General features: G+C 31.6%; 1 protein-coding gene across 7 annotated transcripts in view; it reads right to left on the bottom strand.

Annotated features, from left to right (window-relative positions):
* Positions 1-23,024, bottom strand: part of LOC120416924 (sex determination protein fruitless) — a 456,860-nt gene that overhangs the window by 197,452 nt on the left and 236,384 nt on the right. The window contains exon 1 of one of the 7 annotated variants that reach the window (XM_039578836.2): positions 8,853-9,288. The exons of the other annotated variants lie outside the window; for them this stretch is intronic. Within the exon in view, the coding sequence (XP_039434770.1) occupies positions 8,853-8,854 (2 nt within the window). The 5' untranslated portion in view covers positions 8,855-9,288. Of the gene's footprint in view, positions 1-8,852; positions 9,289-23,024 lie in introns of those variants that run through there. 7 annotated transcript variants of the gene reach the window in all.

The following is a 23,024-nucleotide window of genomic DNA, read 5'->3' as shown; positions in this document are numbered from 1 at the left end:
GTAAATCTGCTCACTGGGAATACTGACCGGTAGGGGATGGGTTTCGACTAACGGCGTGCTGGATTTCCAATCCAGAGGTCGTGAGTTCGATTCTCGTACCGGGATGATGAAGTTTTTTTAAAAATAGTTACGTTAAAAATTCTTAGTTTTAATTCCGGGGTGACTTTGATAGTCATAGTTTTTCTTGTTAAAATCATATTTAAGATGTTCAAACTTTATTTGTACGTTAAATGTACCATCACTAAATTAGCTGATATAGTTTTTAAGAAAAAAAAAATCAAAACTAGTTTTGTTTATAAAATTACACTACTCGACAAAACCAAACTTGTGTCAAGGGATTCACGATATCTCATCGGTTCCTCAGAGAAAAGGCATCCCCGAATCCGATGCAATCGACAGAATTTGATTTTATGTCCACGCGGACTGACGAGAAGTTGGTAAATTTTTTAACATAAAAAAATCGAACAATTTAAAAAAAACTTGCGTCCCCTCCCAACTATATGAGCCATCTACAAAAATATGGAGGCGCCTGGTGCATAGCCATTTCCTTTAAGCACAACGGAAACAACCAATACAAATGTATAAAAAAGTTGTCAAGTTCGGGGGGTCCACAGCTAGCATTTTTTGTACGATTATAAAAATAAATATTAAAAGTTTAAAATTAAAATATTTGAAAAACATTTTTTTTAAATATATTTGTTTACTAAAATTTTATGTTTCTCAAAGGTCTATGGGTACTTCGGGATGTCCATGGTAATCCAAGGACTCCCTGGAGTTAAGATCTACGAGTCTACCGCCGTAACAAGCAAGAGGTCGTCGGATTTTGACCCCGGATCATGTGCGTATAGCATCAGTGGCCTGTTTATCTTTTTTTTTAAGTTTCTTTATGAAATGTATAGGAAAATTCCAAAACTATAAAAATAATTATCATAAATTACAAAAAATCGCTTAAAAGGTGGTGATTTACCTTGAAAACGGTGCATTTCATTAAAAAAATACTTTATTGAAAGTACATCGTTTTTCATATTAAAAAAGTGTGTTTTTTAATTAAAAAAATGCCAACACTGTCGAATATCTTTTGACATTGCCAAAAGTCTTTTAATTTAATTCTCTAAAACACATCAATCCGATTATAATTTACAAAAGTTAGGATTATTCGCAATCGATTTTTTTTATGTTGAAGTGTAAATAAAAATGTGTAACCTATTTTTTTTCGAGTTTTTCTTGCCTAGACTAGTGTGTCCATACCAGGATTTTGTTTATATTTTTTTCCGGTTTTCCCGATATTAAAAAAAAACCATTCAAATTTTTTATGGATATTTTGTTACGAAGAAGGGGTCCTAAAATCGTTACGTAATAAAAGAACGCACCCAAATATGAACAGTTGAAAACTATGTAACTTCTCTCGGACTTAGTAATTTAGTTTACTTAGTATTTTAGTTTACTGCTTTGAAAAAATATTTAAATTTTTAATTAAAAATATTCATAAAATATATAATCAAAAACTGGCATCTAGGACAAATCAAGCCAGCTTTTTAAGGTTTTTTTTTATAATGTTTTGATTTATATCATTGATTTCGATTAAAACAGGAATAAATCAAAACAATCAGAACGCCGATTTCCAAATTTATTGCTTTCAAATTTTCTAGTAACATTTTAGGTTTTAAGTATGCTATAAAAGCCTGTAAGTTTAAAATGTTAATAGGGCTATTCAGCCTATTATCCAGATTTTCCCCAGTAAATAACTTTTATCAAATTATAATTTTATCTTAAATTTATTATTGCCATTTAATTTGATGCCATTTCTTTTTCGTTACATTTTCAATGATATTTTTTAATCATCATAATATAAAAAAATACAATTTCCTAAAGTTTTGCGTCTTTTCCGATCTTCAGTTTTAAAAATTAAAAATTTGTGAAAACGTAAATAATTAAAAATGTTAAAATAAACGTTATTCAATGTATTGTAAAACAATATCAAGCGGTTGAACAAGTTTTTCAATGAACATTTTAATGTTTATCAATAATTCTGTTTTTGGATAAATTTTCAAGAGGGAAAACAATAACTTGAAATTAAAACGGCCAGAAATGCACAAATTTGAAGATTTTTTCAAGAAAAAAATTAAATAAGATATGATTTTTTTGAAAATAAAAAGAAATTAAAAAGGAAAAAAATAAATGTATTTTAGTGACATTTATCACAATCTTTAAAAGGATGAATATAATAAAATCTACAGAGAGGTACAAAAAAAAAACTCTAATCGGATGACTGACAGTAACACACAGCACGAAACCAAGTGCTCAGAAACCTTTTAACAATTGTGTAAAAATTTGAACAAGTTACAACGTCCTTGAACATGTGAAAAATTCGAATCTTTTTGTTTACAAAAAAAAAAATTAGCATTTTCAAATTTGACCATAGTTTTAAAAAGATTTAAAAGGATTATTTTGACCATTTCGAAATGTGAAATCAAATGAAGATCAGATGAGCATTTGAACCTTGCTGAACAGTATTTTTACCAAATTTGTGGTCTTCAGTGTTTTAGTCTGTATTCTTTGATAAAAATTGTTTCTAAATTTGAAAATTAGGCTCAACATTTCAAGATGTCCAAAACTAGTATCTAAAGCCCTCTAAAAAGGTAACGCTTAATTTTTCAATTGAATAGAAAATTCCACAATAATTTTATTTTTTGACATTGTAAACAAACCAATAGTTTCCGAGATGGTACAGCGATTTGAAAAAAAAAAATCATGAGACTTTCAAATATTAATATGCCCAAATGGTTGATCAGCCCACTAAATTGTATGGAGTATTGTTAAAATTATTCAATGAGATTTGTTTGGAGAAACTAATGATGAAACACGTCTTATTTAAACATAAGGAATCAATGGATTAAGTTTCAACCAAGATACAATAAATCTACTATGAAATGTCAATTAGCAAGAAGTTTGTTCAATTTTGTATTTTTTTTTCATTTTTAAACGAGATTTTGTTTGTAATTTTTTCCTATATGATTGGAAATTGTATCCAATCGCTCTTTTCCCAGTCCTTTTGACCACCCAAGAAACTTTGAAGGTTACACCCTTTTCTGCTTTTCCAAAAAAGGCATCTTCAAAAATGTTCCCATCGACAACAACCTTATTAGCCCCAGCATGGACCATTAGAAAAGGTTGCAGCACCCTTTTTCTCTCGCTCCGAAAGCTGGTATTTGTGCGTCATCGTCCCCATTGGAAAGAAAATTAAAAAAAAAGTGGAAAAGGGCGGCTGCACGTGCGTCCGTGTGCGTGAACGGCCTTCAGGTTCGAGTCGAGTCTCGCCGGCTGGGAAAATCGATAGCAGATTCCCTTGCTCTGTTTTGGTGGCGAGGGTGAGAAGGGGGTGGGAAAACACGTGGAGCAGGGCTCCATTACTACATGTGAATCTGCTTCTTCTTTACTTTGTTGTTGCTGCTGCCCGGAAAAAAGGTCCACTCTCAGTTTTCCCTTTCAACGGGAAAATAAGGGAGAGCGAAAGGATTACCTTTGCCTTTGATGGTGGTCAGATTGAGATCTGGAAAATTCCAAGGTCATTTCGAATTTTTTACAAAATTATAAGGAAATTCGTGTTGAAATTTCAAATATCACCCAAAATTCAACTGTTGAATCGGTGACCGGCAAAAATCGTGAGCCGGCGAAAGGGAATTTCAAAATATCTGGGTGGAAATTGGGGTGGAAAGCATGTTTCTGCTCCGATTTTTCTCGCGGGGTTTGATTGTCTTGGTGAGAGACAACACTCAACTCTAACTTATGAAAGGGAAAGGGAAAAGGGATGAACAGAAAGTAATTCTGTGCCATTCTAGGGTAAATTTCAAACAGCATAGAGAATTAAACAAAATAAAAAAAGTTATAAAAATTATAAAAGTTTCATCAAAATAAAAACAGAATTTCAAAAAGTGGTATATTACAAAAAGTTTGTAATTGTTTGTAATACAAAGTTCTGATTAGATAAATATCCCATAAAAATATGAAATTTCTATAATGTTACAAAAAATAAATATCAAAAAGATAATTCATCCAACTATCATTGATTCATTGAAATATTCCTTACATCTATTTGGAATGACATAATAAAGCAAGACAGGGTTGCCAGATATTCAATATTGATGACTCAATGGTCTTTGAAACACAAACACGTAACATGATATGTTACGGAAGTATTTTTTAAACCAATTGTCTTTTATTTGGCATTGAAAAGTCTAATAATTTTAAATTAAGTATTTTTTTATCTCAGAACAGTGCTGCCAGATCAACCAATTTTATGACGGATTTTTTTTCAACTTCTTTCCAGCAATGATGCCGAAAGTTATTTTCAATCAAAACTTAGAATCATTTTTTTCAAATTCGACATTGAAAAGTTTTATAGAATTCACATTAGCCACGATATCTTAAGGCAGTGTCGCCAGTTAGCAAAACTTTTTGCTTATCAGTTCGATTTTTCACATTACATTAACCAAACGATGGTGGATTCGAAAGTCACGACAAAATTAACAACACCCTGTCTGAACAGTAATTTTAATTCCATCTAAGTACTGATAACATAAGGCAGTGTTGCCAAATCATCAATCAATTAGTATCAAAATATTTTCAGAAATTTTAGAAGTTGATTTTGTTTTGTCTTTTTTCCGATCTGTGGGCTAAAGTTTAAAAAAAAATCAAAAAATGTCTAACTTTGCCTGGAAAAAAAATGTTTAAAGACATATTTAAATTTGTTTATAATTGATTAAAGTCAAAATATTTCCAGAAATTTAAGAAGTCTTGATTTTTCTGTCTTTTCTTATCTGTTTGCTAAAATCTAAAAAAAGGAAAAAAAATCTGTATCTGCCTGAAAAAAATATGGCAAGAAATATTTTAATATTGGTTTATAATGAAGTTCAGTTTTGCTCCAAACTAATTTTTGTATCCTGATTTATCAAGCATATTTTCACTTTCGTTTTAACTTTTGTTTTTAAACACGGTAGAAAATTGAGAAAAATTTTGGTTTTTTAAATAAGGTAAATGCAAATTTCATTTTAAATTATGTTTTGCTCAAAACAAAAAAAAATAAAGACAATAAAATATTGCTAAAAATTGATTTAAATCGTAAAAAAAACATTAAAAATTGGTTGTAAACTATACATGAAACAAAGGTTAATTTTTTTTACAAATTTCGGATGTTGGGACCAGGGTTGCCAGCAAAAATTGACAAATAATCTCAAAAATCTGGCAGACAAAAACCTTACAATAATGAATGGAGAAGGTGAGAAAAGATGTGAATCGTATCAAAAGGTTGTAAAAATTTGATGGTTATTTTGATTTTTAGCCTAAAAAGGATGAATTTACTTTTTAACTACATTATTTATTTAATATTTTTTTCGAATTTCAATTGAACTCGTTCATTTGAACCGAAAAAATGATCAATTTTGACAAAACATGTAATATCTGTCGAAATCTGTCAGAAATGTTTGGTATAATTCAGCGGATATGTTGATTTATCAGTAAACTTTATAATTTTCAGAAGTTTAAAAAAATTGAAAACTATATAATTTTCATAAAAGTTTAAAAAATTAGGTACAAAAAAATATGATGAAATTGTTTATTGTGCTTCTATAAAATATTGTTGAGTTGATATACAATCTGTTTAATTTATCTGAATTATTTTTCTATCATAATCCATAAAAATTTTCTTTAATTAATGATATTAAATCAACAATCTTGAAAAATAAATTCTAAAAACCAACATTCTGAAGAAAAAAAGTTTATTTTTGAATAGTATTAAATTTGAAAGTGTAATATTACTTCTTTTGCCTTTCTTACAAAAGAAAGGTTTAAGGTTTGCTTTTGGAAAAACGCTTTTTTCAGAAATCTTAAAAAATTCGTGCACGGCGAGAATTCGTCCCAGGAAAAAATCCTATTACTAAATTGAAGGTTTAGATGTGCTCTTTCGATTGAATTTTGGCCCGAAACCCGGAACTCAAAGTCTGATTTTTGAGAGCGCTTTTTTTTAAATACATGAGCGATGTCTGTATCCGCTCATAAAAATTTGTGTCTTCCATCACTGGAAAACCGCTCGTAAAACCCACAATTTTTAAAAGTCAGATCTGTAGCCGTGGGGTCGGAGACGAACATTTTATTTTTCGATTCACAATTTTCGACCAGTAAATGTGGCAAAGCCATTTTTAGAGGTATTTTTTGGACTATTTTACAGATAACACTATCAAATTTAAAGAATTCAGTTTCAAACAAAAAGCCATTCGAAAACATGCGCCATAAACTTTTTGGGCCCAAAATTTAAAGCTTTTCCAAAATGTATTCAGAGATATAGCAATTTTAGTGTTTTTCGTCTTATTTTTACCCTATTTTTTCCTATTAATTTTTTGGATTTATACAAAATCATAAACTGAACATCAAATTCAAAGTCCCAGCCCATTATCGATCGAAAGCTCGACAAGTCGTCAAGTCGAATCTTCAACGCTTTTACGCTTGCGCGTTTTACGCTGCACTTGAAAGTGTTCTTTCTGGCTTCTCATAATTGATCGACAAAGTGCAATAGCGATACATATTTTTTTAAGTTAATCATAGACTAACAATATTTTTTTTTATAATGTCAATCCAATATGTTTTTCTTAATTAAATTTAAATATCTTGCGACAAATAATGTACTTCTGAAATTTAAAAAATGGCATTTAAGGTTCAGCCTAAAAATATTCGAAGCTTAAGGTAAAATTCTCACTGGATGGTATCATTATGTTTCTGAAAAAATAATTGCTCCAATATATTTCTCGGAGTTTCATCATTTTGTAAGAAAGACCTCTGGTGATATTAAATCGGGGTTTTTTATATAATTTTAGTTTAGTTAACATAGAAAAAGGACATCTCAGCGGAATTAATGTAATTTTACACATTTGTAAAGAAAATATTTTCGAATAGAAAATATTTTTTCCGAAAGTTATAATTAGAATAACAATTTTTTTTTCGAGAATTTTCACTAGAAATTACATTCAACTAACAAATGGAGCACGTTATTGAAAATATTGTAGTCTATTTTGATTGCAAAAATAATTTCTTATCTAGATTGTTTAATTCAACTCAATTTACTTTTTTTAACTCGAAACTCGTAACAGATTTCACACTATCCTCAACTCAAGCGCGAAATAAACCTATTTTGGTCCACAAAAATATATATCATTAATTAATAAAATTCAAAAATACTTGTTTTGGCGATATAAATTTTAATGATAACAAGTGAATTAAAAAGATTTTTTTTTATTTGGAAAGAATCAAAATTTTGTTTATCTCTGACTATTTTTTCTAAAAGGTTTATAATTATAACCTTAAACCAAATAGATCTGAAAATGTCATCTCAAAATAAAAAAATGAAATATTTATACATCTCCCTCTTTGGTATGATCAGCTCGCAAAATTGTATGGAGACTTTGATTGAAAAACTAATTATGCTAAAATTTAATTTAAAGGCATTTTTTAACTTCACGGAAAAAAGTCTCATTCAAATTCTAGTTTGCGAAATTCAAGAATATTGCCTATTACTAACTTAAATAACATTTAAAACTAATCGAAGTTAAACTTTTCAAAGATTTGAATAAGTTGTTTTGTATTAAAGTATTGGTGCTTTTCATCCAACATAAACAATTGAAACTAAATCAGCTCAACAATTGACAACAGTTTTCAAAATATTTTCAGTTTTGTAAACTGTTTTTTTTTTTATAAATATTAATAACAACATTTTTAAGGTACCGCCATCAGGGGTGACATTGTGTCTAGGGGGTGAGATTGGGTCATACAAAAATGCTGAAATTTGTATGATACAATTTCACCCCTGGTGACGGTATTGCATTGTTTGTCCAGTTAAGGAGATTTTAAACTACGGCAAACAAACAAACAAACTCGTTTTTTTTTCGTGTTTTGTTTCTGTTACAGTTTGGCCAATGTTTGAAAGATCTAAATGCACAGTGGTGGCATGTTTAAAAAGTGGTTGCCAGATTATGTTTCCCTTGACAATCTGTAGTGTGAATAAGCTGTGGTAAATTCAACATTGTCGCTGAGTTTCTGGTCATTTAAATTGACCGTTAAATTGTTGATTGATGGATTTCCAACAAAATTTACGCCAGCTTGTCTATGGTTTGACATTTTTGGTATATCGTCAATCAATTCTATCGAGAAATTAAGAGTGCAACATGGAGTTAAACTCTCTGTCAAGCTGCCGTGAAGTTTTCCATGACAGCTGCGAAAATTTCACTCCATGTTACCGGCTCACATCTCTCTTTTTAATTTCTCGATAAATCAAGCCAACTTTTGTAAACGGACTTGCTGGAACTTGCTGGATCCTAATGTAAATGTTTACTCTTCGTAAATGGATATTTCAAAAAGTTTTGCTTCAAAAACATTCAATCAGTGCCAATCAACAACAACACATTACAATCAGAGATAAAACTCTGGTGTGTGCGATAATTGCCAGCACACCCCACACACAGCAAGCTGTGTGCGAAAGGAAAACACAAACCTACACCACTGAACCAGCCAATCAACCAGCCTACTTTGTGTTGTTGTGTACTAATCGCCACCAACAACAACAACAAAACCCGGTCAGCTCAGCTGTCACTGCTGGCGAATTCTCCTCTCTCAACCTGTCGGAACGTCGTGAACCTACACAACCATAAAGCTCGTGTTTTGAGGTTAGGGTGGACGGGGGGCTTGAGGACGTAAACAAGAGGAAGAGGAAACCCGCCGACAGAAAGTAGAACTTTTCCTGGACCCGGTGCCCCACTAACGAGATGGAGGTTATGTCGCACTTTTTAGTTTAATCGTCACGCACTTACATTTTGACAGATAGCTGGCCGCTCCGCCATTCACGCACCGTGGTTGTGTTTTGACGTTTGACGGCGAACTGACGTGTGCGCGACGACACTAACCGTCGTCGCGTAATCGCTCGGGTAATGAGCTCAACTGACTGCTGGGAAGGGAATCGCCGAGGCAAATATGGCACTAACCACTAACACACACACACACGGGGTAGACACACGTGTGCGAGCACACAGACACACACGTGAAGGGAGGGCACTTTGGTTGGCGAAAAATTTCGCGAAAAAACCTGAGACTTTTTTGTTGTTTGCTAAAACCTGAGCGATGCGAGGCCAACCGGTTCTTCCTGAGCAACTACGGCGACCAGCCTAATCCGTAACCCGCGTTGAAACCGACGAAACGCTAGTAGACCGTAGTCGACGTAGCAGGCGTCGACCACATCGAGTTCGCGAACACGAACACTGCGCGTTGAACTGCTGGACGGAGTAGGCGATGATGGTACACCGGCAAAGGTTCTCCTCCTGCGGTTGTTACGTCGACTTGTCGACGACGACGAGCGCGGCTAAAGTTAGCGCAAAAAAAAAAGTCTGTACCCAAAAGAATCAGCAAATATAGGAAACCTACACACGCAAAAGCCGTCAAGCTCGTGTGGAGAGAGAACGTGTCCCGGCCCGCACACCACGTGTCCCCGCAGCGGAGAAGGTGGGAAGCCCTCCCGGAACGGGCCGCCACGTGATTTCTGGGGCAGCCGTCCGCCGTCATCGTCATCGTCATTGACGAGTCAAGTCAACATTAGCGATTTAGGCGATTTGGTGAGGTGTGGGTTGGCAACACTTCCCACCCTGTCAGAAGAACCCTTTTAGTCAGTGTGGGATGATGGGCTCCGAGGGGTTTTACAGCGGATGAGGAATCTCGGAATGATCAGCTGGAGGTCGAGGAGGAGGGAGCAAGATTTGGAATCTGACCATCGTCGTCGTGGGAGAGAACGGGTGGCAGGGTTGCCAGGAAGATGGGGAGTTTTAATTTTTAAACACATTTCGAATCATTGGTTTATCGTGATTTTATTATCCGAACATTCAACATTCCCCCTCTACCCTGAATTTTTCCCAAGACTTTCGGATAATCGAGTCTAGGCCCTACAAAAAATCTAAATTGGATTATCCCTGTCAGAGTGTCGCCACAACCGCAGGTGGTTTCCTGATGAAAACAAAGAGCTGTCACAGTTGAGCGAAATATGTTCGCTTGACATCGGGCGGTCATTATAAAAAATTAGCTATTATCGCGGGCGTTAATAATTAGAGTTCACGCGCGCTGATATGACCGCAGAAGAATGGCCGCATGACAGCCGCAGAACAAATTTTTGACTGTTTTCAAAGGTTGCCTTGAGTTTTCTGCTGACTTTTTGGAAAATATTCAAAACAAATCAGGTTGACAGTCAAATCAACGCTAAATTTCAGTTCAACCTGCTAATTTTTACACAGCGGTAGTTCGGCGGCTGTAACCTTCTGTCAGTCACAGCGAAGGAGAAAAGTGATTTTATCTCGCAATAAGCAATATAATTTGCATCATAAAGAAATTCAAGCAAAACAATGCAAAAGGGCCGTAGTGAGTTTGTAAACAAAGAGTGTATCCTTTTCATTCCAGATGTAAACATTCTCTACTGTATCCTGCTGTTTGCTTACAAACTGTAATTAATTTTTTTGTCCCTAGGCTCTGATCATAAAATTTGAACAAAATTTTGAATAAAAGTATCATAAAATGCATTTCACATTATTTCAGTTAAGTTAATGCCGAAATTTTTCAAAATTTCAATAACGAATATCTACGAATATTATTTTTCCTAAAATTGTAAGCTTTTTTCCGATCTGTAGTCTGATATTTCCAAATTTCCAAAAAGTCTAAAAATGTCATATTTGATATAAAAAAAAATAACAAAAATAATACGTTTTACAATGTCTTATAAATTGTTTACAATTTTTACAACCATTAATTTGTTTGCCCTCTTATTTTTTGGGGCATTATTGAAGGGAAAGAAATATCTCTGATTAGTTTGCAAAACGTCGTAACCTAGGTCGTTGCATTAAATCCGAATTAAATAAAAACTAAAAATATTAATATAAATATATAATATAAAAACAATTAAAAGATTTGTAACGTTAACGATCTCAAAAATTTAAAAAATATATTTCTGAAAATTTCTAAATATCTAAAGTATCTTCAAGTAGCAGTTGAAAACAAAGGAAAACAATATCAATGAACTGGAATACTAAATAATTTCAGAAAATTATCAATAAGGCTGCACGAATTCTTATTTAAAATGTGTGTCCCTTAGCAAGACTCATTGTCAAAAAGAATTATTATAAATTATCAAATAAAATTATTATATACATAAATGAATTTCTGATCAAAAATTGAGAATAAAAATTTATTAAAAATTGTACTGACATAACTATGAAAAAAATCTAAATTTTCAATGAACCGAAAAATGTAATAAAAAATTAAAAAGTCCAGAAAATTAAAAAAAATAGCAATAACTAAAAATTTAATGTTTGACCAATTCTCTATAAACTATCTCTTTACAAAACTTTTTTTTTTATTTTGCTGAAACTTTTTGGGTGCCTTCCGTAAGCCAAATATGTCATTTCGTAGCATCAGTTTATCCATATAATTTTCCATACAAATTTTGCAACTGTGGTACATGTGAATTTTTTTTTATCATTTGAAGGAATTTTTTGGTTCAATTAGTGTCTTCGGCAAAGTTACGTTGAGGATGAATACTACACTGAAAATGAAAAAAAAAACATACCGAAATTGGAATAATTAAACAATACTGAGAAAATCTAATTTTTCCTGTTTTTAGTACCTTTGCATAGCCACAACTCAGCAACTGAAGGCCGTATCAACAAAGTTTAAAAAAAAAAAACAAAATGTAGGTAAGAAATTTTCTCGGCTTTTAAGAAAAAATAAAAACTGAAACATTTTCAAAAACTTACTAGAACCGGCTATAACTTGAAAATTGCACTATTTATCAAAATTTTACGTTGACGTTATTTTTGGATGCAAATTTAATTTTTCAATATAAATTCAGTCAAGAAACTTTTTTGACACCTTTTTTGATGAATCATTTTTTTAAATATTTTTTTAACATATTTATATTTTTGCCCGTTCTAGAATACCGAATTTCTGTTAAAAATAAAAGCAATGCTTTTTGGAATAGTTACAAAAGAGATTAAAAAATAGGAAAAAAGTGTTTTTAATTATGAAGATTTTTTAATTATAACATGCCATTTTTAAATGGACAGCTGCCAAATTTGTATGGAAAATGACATGGACAGACTGATTATGCAAAATAATATTTTGGGCATAAGGAAGGCACTCAAAATGTTTCAGCCAAATTTAAAAATCGAAAAAACATCGTATGGCCGAAATATAACAAATTTAATAAAACTGAAATTAATATAGAAAATTTGAAAAATCAGAGCAATCTAAAAATATTTTATAAAACTCAGCTTTATTTCCTTCCTTTAAAGTGTCTGCCGTATTTTCGGCTTTTTCTAGGAATCTTAAGGGTAGTTTTTTATTAGCAAAAAACAACTCTCCATTTTAAAATAACATAAATTGTTTTGTGATTTTGGTATCAACTGAGTATCACAAAAGCTTTTTTTTCATTTAAATGCAAAAAAATGTTGACAAGACGACATTTTTTCATTTTAACTATGGTCCCCTTGGAACGAACTGTCAAGTAGAACCTTTTTTGTCAAGGAAGGCCGCGAAGTTAATTTTTAACATTGATTTAATAATCCATTTTAAATCTTTTACGGTTGTGCAAAGGGTCATTGATATCAGAAAAATGAGCTTTATCGTTGTGAACAATAATATCGCAAATTGAAGCTTAATTTTAGGACGTTTTAGACACGATTTCATGAAAGTAATTCATGAAGTCATGAAAAGTATTGCGTGGTATCAATTTCATTTATTCACGATTTAATGAATTAGGAGCACTTAATTACCGTGTAGTAGTTATTGAACAATGAATTCCATAAATCGAGTTACAACAAGTTTTTAGTAGCCTAGTTAATTTGGTCCTATAATTCGGCTTAAATCACGAAAAAAAAAAAACAAATTGATGTTATCTTATTTTTCATTGTCGAGCTGACCCCTAAACTACGCTAAAGTGATTTAGAATTTTGAAATCCAAGATGGCGGCCAAAATGGCGGAGATGAAGTAGGTATTGAAAAAATGCATTTTATTATCAATCAACTATTCAAATTTGACTAAAATGGGGTCGCAGAACAACTCAAATGGGAATTTTAACTTCAAGAAGATAAAAAAATACGAAAAAATATTATTTTTGTGATTCGATTACCCGAAGTCCGATGCAAACCTTCGGATAATCGAAACTTCCAAAAATCGAGTCTGGACTGTATGAAGAAACATGTTTTAACAAGAAATTTTCAAAGAAGACCCAAAAATTACCCCAATTACGCATTTAATTAAATTAATCTGACAACCTTGAAGCGCTGGAGGTGTGAGCACAGAAAAAAACCTCTCTCATTCTCACACACTTTTACATTCCTCCTCACCCACATTACAAGAGTCCGTGGCGCGGCTAAAAGTATTTGCAACTCGCAAACAGCTGACGGTTGCCAAGGTGGTGATGGGAGGGGGGAGCAGCAACAGACAGTCACACCACGCCAACTACGACGACGACGATTACAGCAAAAGTGACCGGTTAGCGCAAAATTCCCCCAAACCAACACTCACACACTTCTTAAATTAACTCGCCAAATGAGAGTGAGAACGGAGAGAATGGGAGAGAAAAATTGTGCGTGTTGGCGAGACAGTCGTCAGCAGGTGCGAGAGGGGGTTGGGGATGTTTGTGTTGGGGTAGGTGCCGGCGCGAGTGCCGGTCGCGAAAAAAAATAAAACAACAACAACTCACGCACACACACACATACACGGCGGCGCACACGTGTAACAACAACAACAACATCGGCGAGATAATCGTCGGCAGAGAGAGAGAGGAGAAAAATTGAGTAGGCTCTTTTGCTGTGTAAGAAAATTACACCGGACGAAGCATGCTTTGATCTTGTTCTGTAATTGAGAGGCAACAAGAGATGAACACGCACACTTTTGGTTGGTTGTGTGTGTTTGCGTTTGGTGGAGTGCGAAATCAGATGATCTGACAGCTGGTGAAAGGGGTGGTGGGAAGAGAGAAGCAGTAAATGAGCTGCTTACCGACGCATGGGGTGGAATAATCGGTTGAAAGAGAGAAAAAGAAAAACAAGCCGGCTAAGCTGGGCTTGAACGAAAGGAGCTTTGCAATGGTGGGTTGAGGAGCTTTCGGTGCTTTATTTTTTGGCGAAAGCTTAGACGAGACAAGCGTTAGCACCTTTGCGTGCTGGGAGGCCCGAGTAGGAAGAAATAATGCAATCAAGATTTAGGTTTTTGGAAGGCTTTTAGGCTTGACTTAATCGTGCGTCTCCATTAAAATTTGTGTTTGAATGTAGATAATTTTATTTGGTGTTTTCTTGGCTATTTTCATAATCTGTTGCCAGTTTTGTAGTATTTTTCATGTTCCAGTTATTTTATTATGTTTTGCTTCTATTTCACATTAAAAAAGGCATTTCAGCCAAACGTGAATCAAAACTAAAACTATTTTTTTTAACTTTTCCGTTTTAATTTTTAATTTTTTTTGCAATATCCATTTTTGAACAAATTTTTATCTTCAAAATGCATTCGATTATTTTAACTTGTTTTGCCAATATTTTGAAAATATATAAATTGTAAATTCAAGGGCTAAGTTTTTCCGTTTTTCCGTTTCACAAAAATCTCCTCTATAACAAAAATGATACAAAAAGAATTAAAAATTTACATCAAAAACATTCACAAATCGAATTATTGACACGAAAATAATTAATTGTAGTTAAATAGAGATCTAAAACATTCAATGATGGGTTTATTTTGATGATAGGACCATTTTGAAAACGTCGAAAAAATCTAGAAATGAATAGAGAAAATATATTACAAGAGAAGTAAAGTTTTTCCTAAATCAAATGATGCTCAAAATGACCTCCTGAATACATGAAGAATACACTTGTTTTGTGATAAAAAATTGAGAGAGAAATGATGATTGGGGTTCTAACATCTTAATCTGGGTGCCGAATAGTGGTTCGCAAAACGGCCTCAATTTTGAACTGTTAAAGTGGAACCAATTTACTGTTCACCATAAGTAGAGAGTATTGTTATCGATCATTGAAAATTGTTTTGTTTTTTTGCAAGAATGAAAAATTTGTGGCTTTTGAGAACCTGAAGTTGAAGTCAAGAAATCTTAAGAAAGTTGAAGGCAAGATCGTCTTTTTTATAATTATGAATGGAAGTTGCTTATGGAGTCGATGCGGTTGTATACACCCAGAAGCTGTCTTAATTGTTCGATTATGTTTGAAACCTACTGGTTCATTGAAAATCTTCGCTAGAATTAGCGATGATTTTTTGCTGGACCAGGAAGAGCTGCAGGATTCCAAAATCAGCCAAGAAATTTATCTGCGACATCGCAGAATGACACTCTCGCCTCAGTTCTTCGTCACCCGTAAAAAAAACTCTTCTAACCGAACGAAACTTGAAAACACACACAATTTTCCAGCAAAAAAAAAAAATGTAGAAAACTAGACAAAATAAAACACATACCACTGATTTTAAAAAAGCTAATTTACCAGTAAGAAATAAGTCATGCTTGTGCTTGAACAGCCTCCTACTTTGTAGATGTAAACAAAGTGGGATCATTCGAAAATCACGTTACGCATTCTCTCTATTCATCACCCGGATCCTAATGATTAATTATTTTTTATAGAAAAAAACCTGATAATTTTCTTAAATTACCGCAGCACGCAAAGGTGACTTTGAAAGGTTGGATATTTTTTTGGAGAATTATGAAAACTTTTGATTCGTGCTTCGAAACCAGTTCGAAATGCAATGTTGATCGTTTATTTTAAAAACAAATCTAGTTTTAAAGAATTTCAGGCAAAATTCTGACTTTTTTACGAATTTACCTGAAATTTATAAGTATCTTGTTAAAATAGGAAAAAATAGGAACTTAGTTAACTTAATATAAACTCTATTTTTTTTCCTTAAAAACTATATTAGCAACCCCCCCCCCCGTAATTTTGAGTTTTGACCCAGAAGGAGGGTAACCGTATAAATTAGAGCAACACATGTCTCATGGTGAGAAACATTGGAAAGTGATAAACATTGAATAAAGAAGTTGATTAGCGAAAAAATTGTGCACTGTATTCCGCCGGGGAATACAGTGCACAATTTTTTCGCTAATCAACTTCTTTATTCAATGTTTATCACTTTCCAATGTTTCTCACCATGAGACATGTGTTGCTCTATATTAGCAACCTAAGTGATTGTACATTTGACGTTAAAAATAATGTTGGAACACCTTAAATCTGATTTTAATAACTTTGATAGTTTGAAAGTGCCCAGGAATTCAAACTAACAATTTTTAACGTAATTATTTTTCTAGACACAATTGAAAACACTTTTTCAAAAATGGTGCACGAATCTTTTGTGGCCTACCCCTGTACATGTTCTAAATATAATAATCTTGAGAAAAAACGTACCAGTTGGAAAAAATAAAAAAAATAATTCCTATCAATGTCCCCCGGTTTACTGTAATTCAAATATTTTTTTATAATAAATGTTTTGCAAAACAAATTGGAGCGTTGAAATTTTTCAAGAAAATTAAATTAAAAAGAATCATTCATTCCTTCCTGAGTTTAAACAAATCTACAGAAAAAAAATTGCCTTCTTTTTTATGTTAATATTTTTATAAGACATAAAATGTATTTCAAAGACTGAACATTTTTAAATTAGATATTTCATTAGATTTAATTGGATTTGATTTGATTAAATTTGATTAAATTTGATTATATTTGATTAGATTTGATTAGATTTGATTAGATTTGATTAGATTTGATTAGATTTGATTAGATTTGATTAGATTTGATTAGATTTGATTAGATTTGATTAGATTTGATTAGATTTGATTAGATTTGATTCGATTTGATTAGATTTGATTTGATTTGATTAGATTAGATTTGATTTGATTTGATTAGATTTGATTAGATTTGATTAAATTTGATTAGATTTGATTAGATTTGATTAGATTTGATTAGATTTGATTAGATTTGATTAGATTTGATTAGATTTGATTAGATTTGATTAGATTTGATTAGATTTGATTAGATTTGATTAGATTTGATTAGATTTGATTAGATTTGATTAGATTTGATTAGATTTGATTAGATTTGATTAGATTTGATTAGATTTGATTAGATTTTATTAGATTTGATTAGATTTGATTAGATTTGATTAGATTTGATTTGATTAGATTTGATTAGATTTGATTAGATTTGATTAGATTTGATTAGATTTGATTAGATTTGATTAGATTTGAATAGATTTGATTAGATTTGATTAGATTTGATTAGATTTGATTAGATTTGATTAGATTTGATTAGATTTGATTAGATTTGATTAGATTTGATTAGATTTGATTAGATTTGATTAGATTTGATTAGATTTGATTAGATTTGATTAGATTTGATTAGATTTGATTAGATTTGATTAGATTTGATTAGATTTGATTAGATTTGATTAGATTTGATTAGATTTGATTAGATTTGATTAGATTTGATTAGATTTGATTAGATTTGATTAGATTTGATTAGATTTGATTAGATTTGATTAGATTTGATTAGATTTGATTAGATTTGATTAGATTTGATTAGATTTGATTAGATTTGATTAGATTTAATTAGATTTGATTAGATTTGATTAGATTTGATTAGAATTGATTAGATTTGATAAGATTTGTTTAGATTTAATTAGATTTGATTTTTTTTAAATAATCCTTTGTTGAATAAGTTTGATAAAATTTGATTACAGTTGATTACATTTGGTTAGGTAAATTTTCTTAAAAACCTATTTAGCTTTTGTATGAAGAGATTTGAGTTGATTTGGTTTGATAAGATTTGATTTAATTTGCTATAGATCTGCTTAGATTTCATCGGAGACTATTAACTTTGATTTAACATAATTTCAAAAAGTCAAATTTAGTTAGAAAAGATTTCATTCAATTATTTTTTTTTATAAATCTGATGTTTACATTAAATTAGACTAATTTATAATATTGATATAACTTTACTCATCTGCTTAGTTTGATAAATTTACTAATAACACTTTACTATTTCATAAATTTGATTTTTCATTCTTTTTTAAGGTGGCTCATTTATTTGTTGGAACTACTATTTAAATTTGATTTAATTACTTTTTTTAAATAAACTGATGCATCTTCTAACAGTTGTTCATATTTTTATGCATTTTTTAAAATGTCATAATGTTTTTAAAACTTAAAAAATAAGTACATAATTTTCATTTGTTTTGATACATTTTGAGGACTTTGATTTTGAATATAAATTTTCTGGATATGTAATTCGAATAAATTGTTTTTTTTTGTAGGTTTCAAGATATGAATAAGTTTTTAAGTCAGCTCATAAAATATTTTTTCGTTTCATGCGAATTACAACACATTGGAAATTTCACGCTATTTCCCGATACTTATTTTGTGGTAGTAAAATTTTCTTAAAAACAAACGCAAAACAAATTATTTTTAAATAATTCTGTACAGGAATGTTGCCGAAAAATAAGACAGTTGACACAAAATAAAATCCCTCAATACAAAAAAAAATATAGAAACAGAATTTTCTATAGCTAAATTTACGATTCAGCTACCCTAATTTTACTGAGATTTTAGAGGTTCAATCAGTAAATAAAATAAATTGCCGAAGTTTTTGTTGTTTTCATGGTTTTCGGTAAAATTTGAGTATTTAAGAAAATATGCAAAATCTCATTTATTGATATTTTGAAGAAAATTTTAAAATTGCAAAAATTTTGTTGAAATTTAATACGAAATTTAAAAAAAAAATCGCGTTAAAAAATGCAATTTGCTCATCGCTTTTTTAAAATAATTTCTAAATAAATTGAAAAATAAAAAAAAGCTGAATTGAATTTATGAAAAACGTAATAAATCTAATAAATGGCATGTTTAGAACAAAGCTTTTTTTCCCTTGAAATTTACAATAAATTATCTGCATTTCGTAAAACATTGTAATAAACAATATTATCAAAAATGAGTTCTAAATTTTCCATGAAATTTTTTTTCACAGCTGCTTCCAAGTGCATTTTAAAAATTTTGTGGAGAGTAAGGATAAAAAAATCAAGGTTTAAATATACTGAGAAGCAATTTGACAATAGATTAGGGAACTATACCCTTTCTCAGCCTATTTCTATTATCGGCCTATCAGCACATTGATCATGAATTACAGCTGTCATAAAATGTTTTTGACTGTTCCAAAGTAATAAATAGCTCAAATAAAAGTGAGCAAGCAACTTTTCATTGTTGATACATCTGAAAATGTTGATTTAATAGCGGAAAACGGCAAAAGTGATGAGAATTGGTCGAACGGCTTAGAGTGATTAAAATGGGCATATTTACCCTATGTCGAATTTTTCGGTGGTTTACGGCAAGGAATAAGAATAAACAAATGATAAAGAAATCAATTGCTTATTAAAATTATACAAAAAAGCTATTTTTATTCCATATGAATAAGTTAAAATTAAGGTTAAAATTCCCTTCTGCTGCTCTAAAATGCCCGTAACTCTCATCACCCCACGATCGGTAAAGTTTTCTCCCAGCTATTAGCCACAATTGAATATAATCCCGGTTATATAGTTTTCCAGATTTCCCACCGGTGAAAGCTGCCAAATTGCACCAAAGTAATCAAATCAACAGCCTTCCCTCTTAAATTGCTTAAAACGGCACCCCAATATTGGCCCACATTTTTCGTTACTTCCTGCCTTGCCTCTCTTGAAGAGGCAAAAAGTGACAGTACAAATTGTATCCCCTTTATCTGCCACACAGGGTGTAACACCTGAAATGCAATCTGGCTCCATTGCAGCATAACTCGTTGCTTTTTTTGTGTGTGTCTTTACTATCATCCTGATAGTTGCACACTAAATTACACACACATACACATACGCTTTTAGAGTTTTCTTCTTTGACCTTACCTGGTCCAAAAAAACGACAACGCCAACGACGATATTGTTTCCCATGACTTTGTCCCAATCCAATAATGTAAGTCCGGCCAAGTCATTTTTTGCTGTTGCAGTCAGTCTGTTGTGTGTGCATTTCTTCCCAAGACACCCACCCCTCCCACCTTCCTCAGAAACGAACCTTATTTATCTTTTTGTTTTTTTTTGCCTCCTCCTCCTCCACCGGTTATTTCCGGATCCGGTCCAGGGACCAAGACGACCACCGTCGGGAAGGGATTTGCGGCAAATTCCAGGATAATAACAATCGAGTTCAACTGGCAGCCCCCGTTTCCCGTGGGGAACGGAGGGGGGGGGGTCTATCTGGCCATGAATCATCACACCCGCACAAATCGCTGTCAGGGGGCGCCCCTCGGCGACCCGGAACCGGCGGCGGTGTAACCTGGACCGAGCTGTGGCGTGAAAGTTTGCTTTTGCACGACGAAATCGCCTTCAAGTATGCAACCTGGCGAGACAATTTGTATGGGCGAAGCAGTGCCATCTGACGGTGAAACTCGTTTTTTTTACTTCTTCAAACTCCCGCAGAGGTTTCCCCCCGTAATAAATGTGCAATGATATTTTACGTCCCAAGGCGGCGTCCTCCGCCTCCGCTGCCAGCCAATTGGTTCCGGAAGCTGGAATGGAGACAACCTTGAGGGCATCGAAGTGCGGAGAGGAGCGGCCAAGAACAAGAAAAAAGTCAGGTCTCTTCGTAGAGTTAGTTCGTAGGGAGAATAGAGAGGTCACTCGGGAAATACTTTGGAGGCTTGGAGGATGAGCAGGGGCGGTGTGAGGGTTGGTATTTGAGTTGACGGATCCCTTTTTAAGTATAATTAATTTGCTGAAATTCTTAAAAATCATGAGATTAACCCTGATCGCTGATTTCTAAAGTCGACTTAATTCAACCATATATCATGTTAAATTGTCAACGCTTTCATTTAGAATATATTTTACGGAAATGTATTAAGTTTCAAAGTATAAATACTCAAAAAATTTCACAAAATATCGTATTTTTTCGAAAGTACTAAAATTCCATAACTTGCAATATGGGTTTTGTATGCTGTTTCACTTTTTCATGATTTTTTTGAAAATTGTAAAATTTTCACAAAATTCCGTATTTTTTCGAAAACAATCAAATTTTCAAAATTTTCAATAAACATGTCAAACGATGCGGAATGTTGTTTGCGTTTTCAATTTATTAGAGTTTTTTTTTATAAAAACTAAAATTTTGACAAATTATTGAAAATTTATGTTTTTCGAAAAATACGGTATCATGTGAAAATTTTAGTATTTTCAAAAACAAAACTATAAAAAAATGAAAAGAATACAAAATTTTGCACCGATTGATAACCATATTTCAAATTATGAAAATTGAAGTACTTTCGAAAACAATACGGTATTTTGTGCAAATTTAAGTATTTTCCAAAAAAGACTCTAATAATTTAAAAAATCATGACTAATTTCGCTTGTTTTGGTACCCATATTGCAAATTTTGAAAATTTGAGTATTTCCGAAAAAAATACGGTATTTTGTGAATATTTTAGTTTTCAACCAAAAAAGAAAAAACTCTAATAAAGTGAAAAGCACACAAAAAATCGTATACTTAAATTTTTACAAAATTCCGTTTTTTTTTCGAAAATAATCAAATTTTGGAAATTTGGAATATGGATGTCAAACGAAGCGATATTTTTAATGCGTTTTCAATTCATTAGAGTTTTTTAGATTGAAAACTTTAAATTTTCACAAATCCTGGAAAATTTGAACATTTTGGAAAAATACGGTATTTTGTGAATCTTTAAGTATTTAAAAAAAACAATAAGAAAGTGAAAAGGATGCCAAATTTCGCTCCGTTTGATGCCCATATTTCAAATTAGGAAAATTTAAGTAACTTCAGAAAAAATATTTTGTGAAAATTTTAGTTTTCAACAAAAACAAGTAGTAGTACAACTCTCTCTCTGAAAACCACACAAAATATCGTATACTAAATTTTTTACAAAATTCCGTATTTTTTCGGAAATAATCAAATTTTCAAAATTTGGAATATGGATGTCAAACGAAGAGAGTTTATTTTGGTTAAAAATTTAAAAGTTCACAAATTTTGGAAAATTGCAGTGTTTTTAAAAAATGCGGTATTTTGTGAAAATTTTAGTATTTAAAAAAACTGTAAAAAAGTGAAAAGGATACAATATTTCGCTCCGTTTGATACCCATTTTTTAAATTATGAAATTTTGAGTTTTTTCGAACAAATATGAAATTTTGTGAAAATTTTAGAATTTTCCAAAAAAGTGTCTACGGGGTTTGTGGATGGTCCCTTACTCGAAATTGAAGTTTATCCAAATTTGAGTACAATTCAATTTGAACTGATGGAAGTTTCTTCCTAGAAAAGTGAGAACGAAGGAAATTCTTGTAAATATTCGAGTTAGAAATCGATTTTATTTAAAGCCAAAGTAAGATTTGTACAGATTAAAACTTAGATTAGAAATTTTAAATACTTAAAAAAAATTATAAGGTAAATTTCAAATGAACATTACTCGAGTTTATTATCAACCTACATTGGAGTATAAATTACCCTGAACTGACAGTTCCTAACTCTTTCCTGAAAATGTGATTTTCAAGTCAATTTCGTGTAATTTTGCTTGAGTTTTACTGAGAGATTAAGAAAATTTAAGAAACTAATTACAAATTTGAATTTATTTTTGGCAAAAGCAGTTTTGAAGGAAATTTGTGCTAACCTTTACTCGACTTCTAAACCGATTCAAAGTTTAGTTAAATTTACCTTGAACTTAGAAAAACTAAATTTTACAATATTTCGTTAGAGTTTGAAATCAATCCAAATTTGAGTAAAAATGTAAACCTTTGGAAAATAAATCATTTTAATTCGTTTTTGAAAAGTGGTTTGAAATTCAAATAATTTTACTCAAGATTGTTCAAGTTTAAGTAAACTGTAATTAAGATTGACAAAAGACCTCCATATTGGTAAAATGGACTTCAGATTGCTAGAAAATTAATGCTTTCTAATCCCCTGATTTGTTTG

Source organism: Culex pipiens, chromosome 1 (assembly GCF_016801865.2).
Source record: "Culex pipiens pallens isolate TS chromosome 1, TS_CPP_V2, whole genome shotgun sequence".
Classification (NCBI taxonomy): Eukaryota; Metazoa; Arthropoda; class Insecta; order Diptera; family Culicidae; genus Culex; species Culex pipiens.
This window is presented reverse-complemented; position numbering and strand designations above follow the sequence as displayed.